The sequence below is a fragment of the Pituophis catenifer genome, unplaced genomic scaffold (assembly GCF_029215685.1).
Source record: "Pituophis catenifer annectens isolate HBS135680 unplaced genomic scaffold, rPitCat1.0.hap2 SCAF_6, whole genome shotgun sequence".
Lineage (NCBI taxonomy): Eukaryota > Metazoa > Chordata > Lepidosauria > Squamata > Colubridae > Pituophis > Pituophis catenifer.
The window spans coordinates 101,906,439-101,915,256 of NW_027256886.1; the positions used below are offsets into that span (position 1 = coordinate 101,906,439).

General features: G+C 50.9%; 1 protein-coding gene across 1 annotated transcript in view; it reads right to left on the reverse strand.

Annotated features, from left to right (window-relative positions):
• Window positions 1-8,324, reverse strand: part of LOC139318737 (vomeronasal type-2 receptor 26-like) — a 31,940-nt gene extending 23,616 nt beyond the window's left edge. Inside the window, exons 1-2 of the mRNA XM_070946316.1 lie at window positions 8,101-8,324; window positions 7,367-7,655 (exon numbers count right to left, since the gene is read on the reverse strand). Coding sequence (XP_070802417.1) covers window positions 7,367-7,655; window positions 8,101-8,324 — 513 coding nt within the window. The remainder of the gene's footprint in view (window positions 1-7,366; window positions 7,656-8,100) is intronic.
• Window positions 8,325-8,818: the final 494 nt, after the last annotated feature.

An 8,818-nucleotide genomic window follows, 5' to 3' on the forward strand; every position in this document is an offset into this window, starting at 1 on the left:
AAAAAGTTCCTCAGCCGAAAGAGGATCCCGCTCAAAGACGTCCTCGACGAGGCAACAGCGGCTGAGACATCGGAGCAAGCAGCCGCCGCAATGATAAAGGCAAGAGGGATCCACAAGATCCACAAGGCGGGCCTGACCTCATCAGACGACTCATCCACACACTCTGAGTCTGATGAGGAAAGGACCGTCCACAAGGTTTCCCGCACCCCCAGGTGGGAAAACCCACAGCATGGCGACCGGGGAGAACGATGCGGCAGCTGCAAAGGCGACCACCCCAGGGCAACCTGCAGATGGAGGGACACAACCTGCCGCCGATGCCTGAAGAGAGGGCACATCGCCGAGGCCTGCAGAGCCACAGATCCAGCCCCGGAACCATCCAGACCACGATTCCAGGAGAATCGCAAAGACAACCAGAGGACATCCAAATGGTCCTCAAACCAGTCCCGGCGCGGAGAGGAGGAATACCCCCGAAGTAGAACAGTGCACCAGACCACCATCGCTCACACAAGCGACGAGGGAACCACAAAGTTCCACGTGACGCTGCTAGCAGAGGGGTCACCGTGCAAGATGGAGGTAGACTCCGGATCCGCCTACTCCATCATGGACTGGCAGCACCTACAGCAGCTGAAGCCATCCTACAAAAAGGCACAGCTGAAAAACCCAAAGTCGAGGCTTGTGGACTTCAACGGGAACCCCATTGGAATCCTGGGCAGAGCCACCATCCACGTGAAGTACAACGACTTCAACGGAGAGCTGCCCATCACCATCGTGGAGCACAGCCGACCGAACCTGCTTGGTGTGGAGTGGTTTAAGCCGCTGGGGCTTTCCATCGAGGGCATCCACGAAATCCACAGGGACGAACTCGACACCATCATCGAAGAGTTCAAAGAAGTCTTCGATGGTAAGCTGGGAAAATTTGTAGGGAGGCCAATCTCTTTTAATCTGGATAAGGGAATCACCCCAATTAGGCTCAAGCCCCGCCGAGTTCCGTTTGCCCTGCGGCCTAAAGTAGACGAACAGCTGGATAAGCTGATCGCCCAGGGCGTCCTGGAACCGATCGATCATGCCTCATGGGAGACTCCCATTGTGACCCCACTGAAGCATGATGGGTCTGTGCGCATCTGCGCCGACTACCGTTGTACCATCAACAAGGCGTTGGCACAGAGCGCATACCCAGTCCCAGTGGTGCAACATCTGCTGCATTCCCTGGGAACTGGCTCAATTTTTGCGAAACTGGACCTGGCCCAGGCTTACCAGCAACTGCCAGTGGATGAAAAAACGGCGGAGGCACAAACAATTGTCACGCACAGGGGGGCATTCAAATGCAACCGTCTCCAATTTGGAGTCAGCGCTGCCCCCGGCATTTTCCAATCAATGATGGAACGCCTTCTCCAAGGCGTTCCAGGGGTGGTGCCATACTTTGACGATGTGCTCATCTCTGGTGGCTCAAGAGCTCAACTCCTTGAAAGGCTCAGGCTTGTCCTGCAGCGGTTCAAGGCCAAGGGCTTGAGGGTCAGGCGGGACAAGTGCATCATAGGAGTACAGGAAGTCGAGTTCCTGGGCTACCTCATTGATAGCACTGGCATCCACCCCACCAAATCAAAAGTAGAAGCAATCCATGAAGCTCCAAGCCCAAAAAACAAAACGGAGCTCCAGGCTTTCCTTGGGTTGCTCAACTTCTACGCCATTTTTTTAAAACAGAAAGCCACAGTTGCTGAGCCACTTCACCGCCTGCTGGGGAAATCGGCTTCCTGGAGGTGGGGCCAGGAAGAGGAGGCAGCATTCCAGGCCATCAAAGGACTATTGACGTCCAAGAGCGTACTCATTCAATACAGCGAGACGCTCCCCATCCAGCTGACCTGTGACGCATCGCCATACGGAGTGGGGGCAGTCCTCAGCCACAGACTGCCCAACGGCACGGAAGCCCCGATCGCCTACTTCTCCAAGACGATGTCCGGCGCGGAACAGAACTACAGTCAGCTGGACAAAGAAGCCCTGGCCATCGTGGCTGGAGTGAAGCGCTTCCACGAATACCTCTACGGAAGACGCTTCACCATAGTCACCGACCACAAGCCACTCCTGGGACTCCTCGCAGGCGACCAACCCACCCCGACCTTCATGTCTCCGCGGATGACGAGATGGGCCATCTTCTTAGCCGGCTACTCCTATAGGCTCGTGCACCAGCCAGGCACAGCCATAGGAAACGCTGACGCGCTCAGCAGATGCCCGTCTAAGAACCCAGTCGAAGACCCAGCCCCCACGCTCCACCTATTCCACATCGACGACGATGCCAGCTGCCCAGTCTCATCCGCAGATGTGGCCGTCCACACCCAGAAGGACCCCACACTCCGCCAAGTGAAGTCCTGGATCCTCAGAGGGTGGCCATCGGAAAAGACGGAAGAGAAGTTCAGCCCGTTCGCCAGGAAGCAGAAGGAGCTGTCCACCATAAAGAGCTGTCTTCTATGGGGAGACAGGGTGCTGATCCCAAGCACTCTGCAACGGCGGACTCTAGAGACATTGCACAAAGGGCATCCGGGCATCGTCCGCATGAAGGCCCTGGCACGGAGTAACATCTGGTGGCCCTCTATGGACAGAGACATTGAGCAATGGGTCTCCAGATGTGACCCGTGCCAAGAAGTCCGCCCAGCACCGCCGCAATCCGAAGTCGCGAGGTGGGAGACCCCCAGCAACCCCTGGTCGAGGATCCACATAGACTTCACGGGTCCGATGCAGGGGCGACACCTCCTCATCGTGGTAGATGCCTTCTCCAAGTGGCTCGAGGTGGTACCCATGGCATCTACCACAACAGAAGCGACGATCCGAGCCCTGCGCCGCCTTTTCGCCACACACGGGCTACCGGACGTGCTGGTCTCGGACAACGGCCCCCAGCTCACATCCCTGGCCATGGAGTCCTTCCTGGCAGGACTGGGCATCCGCCACGCCCTGTCCGCCCCGTACAGGCCGGCCGGAAACGGACAAGCGGAACGCATGGTCCGCCTCACCAAGGAAGCCCTCACCAAGATGGGCCCGGGGGACTGGCAAGATCGCATCGACAACTTCCTCCTCACCCAGCACATCACGCCGCATGCCACCACCCACAAGAGCCCGGCCGAACTGCTGATGGGCAGAAGACTGAGGTCACCCCTGGACCGGCTGCACCCCCAATACAGCCCGGAAGTGACCGCAACCGCCAGCCGCCCGCTTCACGCCTTCAGCACAGGAGATTCAGTTTTCACGCTGAATTTCAACGGCTCTCCTAAGTGGCTGAAGGGGAAGATTGCCAGCACAACCGGCCCCAAATCCTACACCGTCGAGTTGGAAGATGGACAGGTCTGTAGACGTCACATCAACCAACTCCGGAAAAGGTGGGGGGGCACACGAAAACCAGCCTGACGAGGGAGGCCTACAACACCCCGACGAGGTAGGCCTCCAACACCCCGGCGAGGTAGGCCTACCCCACCCAGATGAGGTAGGCCGACGACATCCCGACGAGGTAGGCCTACCACACCCCGACGAGGTAGGCCTACCACACCTCGGCGAGGTAGACCTACCACACCCCGACGAGGCAGAGCAATGCCATCCCGACGAGGTCGGCCCGGCACACTACCAGGTACTGTCACGTCGGCAGTTCAGCGAGGTAGACCGGGGCCAACCACACGGGGGATGTCAACACCAACCCAGCCAGGTGGGCACTCGGCTATACAGGGCCAGGGACCACCAACCCAGGCCACAAGTAGACCGGGACCTACCCAAGGGAGGAGCGGCGCACCCCACCAGTGACGGCAGCCTACTCCAGCCCAGCCAAGAAGACCGCAGATCCAGGCGAGTAGACCGGGACCCATCCAAGACGGGCACCCCCCAACCCATGGGCAAGGGTGGCACACGGCTCCCCAGCAAGAGGGACCCCCGCCCATCTCAAGAGGCAGCCAGAACACAACAACCCGACCCGGATGACCCCAGGCACCACCCGACGGTAGACCAGGGACTAGGGGGAAGGGAAAGCCGACAACAACCCGGCCAGGGAGACCTGCACCACCCCGGCAGGGGAGACCTCCGCCGCCCCGCAGAGGTAGTGCCGCAACAACAGCCCGGCCAGGTCGACCACCACCAACCAGACGGGGTAGACCAACGCCAGCCCGACCTAGCAGACCAACACCACCCCTGCGAGGTCGGACAACACAACACAAGCCAGCACTACCCGCAGCCAGCGGGCCGGTCCAGAGGGCACCGAGCGGAACCACCACTCACCCGACATCAGGCCCAACCGCAACCGAACCGCAGCGCCCGGGAGACCAGGGAGGAGCAAAAGATGGACTTACCGAGACTCAGACGCTCTTCCCGGGTCGGAACCGAGCCACCGAGACGAGGCGATAGATCCACAGGCCAGGAGGAAGACCATCAGAACCAGCCATCAAAGGTCTGCAGTCCGGCCGGAGGCGCTGGGGGTGACCCCGCTCACTCAACAGCCGAACCAAGCCCGGTTCCGGATAGGGAATCGGGAGACGAAAGAGCCCCGTCCATCCAGGCCGGAGACGGAGAACAAGTGAGACTGCGCAGGTCAGCTAGGGTGCCGAGGCGCCCTACGTACCTGCGTGATTACGTGACTTTTGTGGACGAGATTTGACAGTCCAGACTAAGGGGGGAGGAGTGTTATGTCCTTATAAGGACATCCACCCTGATTGGCTGCCAGCCATCGGGCGGGAGATTTGAATCCCTGTCTAGGGACGGTGCGTCTGCCGGGAGCGAATATAAGGAGAGCTCCGGCAGCGTGCCAGCAGTCTTCTTTTACTTGTTACTTTGTAAATAAAGCTGTTACATGTATCGAGCTGGTCACGTCTTCTGTTCCTGCGCCTGATCTAACAAAGAGTGTGCAGCGGCAGCCAAAAAAGCCAATGTAATCCTAAATTGCCTTAACAGGGGGATACAATTAAGATCAAGGGAGGTACTAATACCACCGTATAAAACCTTAGTAAGATCACACCTAGAATCCTGCATCCAGTTTTGGTCACCACGCTATAAAAAAGATGTTGAGACTGTAGAAAAAGTGCAGAGAAGAGCAACCAAGAGGATTAGGGGACTGGAGGCTAAAACATACGATGAACGGTTGCAGGAACTGGGCATGGCTGGTCTAGTGAAGAGAAGGATCAAGGGAGACATGATAGCAGTCTTCCAATATTTGAGGGGCTGCCACAGAGAGGAGGGGGTCAAGCTATTTTCCAAAGCACCCAAAGGCCGGACAAGGAATAATGGATGGAAACTGAACAAGGAGAGATTCAACCTGGAAATAAAGAGATAAAGTTGCCTTCAGAAGTTGTGGGAGCTTCATCACTGGAAGCTTTCAGGAAGAGACTGGACCGTCATCTGTCAGAAATGGTGTAGGGTCTGCTTGGATTAGATGACCTACAAGGTCCCTTCCAACTCTGTTAATCTGTATCTATCTATACTATTCCAGACAAGAGGCTGTCCAGTCTCTTCTTAAAAGCCTCCAGTGATGGACCACCCACAATTTCTGAAGGGGAGACGTTCCATTCCTCACCATTAGGAAATTTCTCCTTAGTTCTAGGTTGCTTCTCTCCTTGATTAGTTTCCATCCATTGTTTCTTGTTTTGCCTTCTTGTACTTTGGAAAATAGGTGGACCTCCTCTTCTCTTTGGCAGCCCCCCAAATATTGGTACATTGCTATGATGTCACCCTTAGTCCTTTTCACTAGACTAGACATACTGAATTCCTGCAACTGTTCCTCATATGTTTTAGTCTCCAGGCCCTTAATCATCTTTTCTGCACTCTTTCCAGAGTCTCTATATCTTTTTTATAATATGGAGACTAAAACTGGATGCACTATTCCAAGTGTGGTCTTGCCAAGGCATTATAAAGTGGTACCAATAATTCATGTGATCTTGATTTTATCCCTCTGTTAATGCAACCTAGAATTGCAATGGCTTTTTTGGCTGCTGCCACGGATTGCTGGCTCATATTTAAATGATTGTCCACTAGGACTCCAAGATCCTCTCACAGTTACTGCTATGGAGCCTTTTTACACCTCATCTCTAAGGGTACATTTGATTTTTCTAGTCTAAGTATAAAACATTACTTTTCTCTACAATGAATTTCATTTAGTTAAAGAGGCCCAGGATTCAAGTCTATCTACATCCATCTGGATCTTGAGCCTATCTTTTGGGGTGTTGGCTATTCCTGCCACTTTAGTGTTGTCTTCAGATTTGATGATTTCCCCATTTCTCCCCTCATCCAAATCATTCATGAAGATGTTGAAGAGTACTGGGCCTAAAATGGACCCTTGGGGTCCCCCACTGCTTGTTTCCCTCCATGCAGACGTAGCTCCATTGAGGACCACAGGCTGAGCCCATCTGGGGGTGATGCTGTCCATCCCACATATTTTCAGCTTCCCGAGAAATAGGTTGTGGTTTACTTTGTCAAAGCCTTTCTGAAATCCAAGTACTGTATACTACATGCGCTGCATTTCATTGGTCCACTAATTTAGTCAGTTTTGTCAAAGAATGAAATAACTTTTATTTATGGTCTGTTTTTTGACCCTGCATTAGTCCTTGTAAGTCATTCATATCTAGACTGAATAACAAGGGTTCAAATATGCATCTTTCCCTTCCTCCTTGGTAAGCATAGATCCTTCTTCTCATGGCTCCATTGAGCCCAAACCTTCCTCTCAAACAAGGCCTTGGATCAGGGCCAACAGGTTGAGCTCCATTTTGAGGGCAAAACATTTTCTCCATCATATTTCTCTGTTTATTGAGTCAAATGCTGCACTAACATCTACAAAGCCAGCAAACCTTGTTTTACCTCACTGATATAGATTAGATATTTCAAGACAAACTTGTTGCCAATATTAGATTATTAACTTATGCATTATTTCTTATAAAATCTATATAGCATTTAACTCTACCTAAAACATTCTGGTTCTTCTGCAAGGAATGCATTTTTCTCAAGTTTAACTAAGAGGATCATGGCATAAATTTTAGCCACAATATCTGCTAGTCTATTTGGCCTATAATTGCTAGAGTCCTTTTTATTCCACTTTTTAGATGGATAAAATGCTACTATTGGCAACTTCAATCCAACTGGATATGGCAGGCATTATTTACCTGTGAAAATGAAGATGCCAATAGAGGTCCCAATAACCAGGGATATTTTTTGATCAGTTAAATAGTTGTTAGAATATCTTCTCCAGGGAATGTATTGCTTGCATTTCAGGCCTTTTATGATTAATCTCAGCATGAACATAATGGGGTAAAATATTGACATTTTTGCTAATATGGAGAAAAGCAACTTTTCTATTGCTCACCCACCACTACCCACCCCTCACTTTACCAGAGGGAGAAAAAAAGACACAAACCTGTGGGACTTTGTAGGTGCCTCCTAATGTTGACATCTGGATGGAGATCTCCCTGTTAGCTGCATCAAGAAGAGCCAGAAGGTTCTCCTTCCTTCCACAGCCGTAGTTGGGGACATTGGCTTCTCCAGTGGAGAGCATGTCCAGCAAGGCATCTGAAGTGCGGAAAGTGTTCATATAGTTGTTATGGATGTTGTAGCCAAGTGTGAGGTTGTGGAAAAGATGGGAATTCTTGTTGACTATTTGAATGTTGAAAATGTGTAGTAAGAAATAATAAAGATTGTAAGAAGTCCTATTGAAAAAAAAGTTACTATAATCAACAGCCAGAACAAATACTTTTGTTATATATAATGTATATCATCCTCTACAAGCCTACTGAGCCTTAAAGCAACATTGATCCAAAAGCAAAGATCAGTTACGCAAATATGGAAATGGGCTGTGGTACAGCAACTAGAACTGATTCCACCACTACTTTAAATAAAATTCATCATTCAAGTGATAAATTAAGGATTGAACTGAGGGAGGAAAATAATCTGCAGGCCTTTCAGCTTTTTTTCAGACCCCTTTTTGAGTCTCTTTCACAAAATCAGACCAAAGAGAGAAGCCATGGAAATCAAAATCATTCAGGAAATTCGACATATTCCCCAATATAGGAATAAATGAAGAAAAAAAAAAACAGAAAAGAAGGAGAGTGTTAGAATGGAGGGAGTGCAACTCCATCACCCTGAATTACTTACAGATCATGGAGAACAAACTGAACAGAAGGAGCCACATTGAAAAGGAACTTTGTATGCAGTATTTTCTCTCCATTGGTGACTATACTGATTAGATGGTCTCCTGGTCTGTAGTAGCTCCATGGTTTTCCATCCTGGTTCTCCGAACTCAGCGGGCATTTCATTCTCAGCTTTCCAGAGACTGAATGGGACACCAGCAGCATCAGAAGCAGAAGCAGGAGGTCCATAATTCAGGCGTGAATCAATGAATCCCTTTCCTGTTTCTAAAGAAGAATTGGGAGAATCAAAGGACTCTCACAAGGTGGAAAATCCAGTTGCTTTCCTGATTCAAACACAGAGAAACACTCAGCTTCACCTGGAAAGGAGAGAGATGTACATTCAAGAGCACAGACTCTGCCTGTCCCAAAACTCCATATTTGTCTGCCCAAAGTCTCCCCTGAAGGATTTGGCCCAAGAGCAGAGCTGAAACTTTTATCATAATTCTCCCTCTCAGGAGGGATCCCTGGATAATTCAGCTAGTTCTTGGACTTGGAGATTGTTGGGAAATTCTCTGGAGGGAAATGAAAGGGAAATAATCCCCATGTGATTCAAAATAACAGGAGCAGAGATGGAATTAAATCCATCATCTAGAATTGAGAGTTTTGGGAGCTCCATACAGGGAATACACGGCACCTGTGGCTGAAATAACAAATAAATCTGAATTTGTTTGAATAGTGATTAA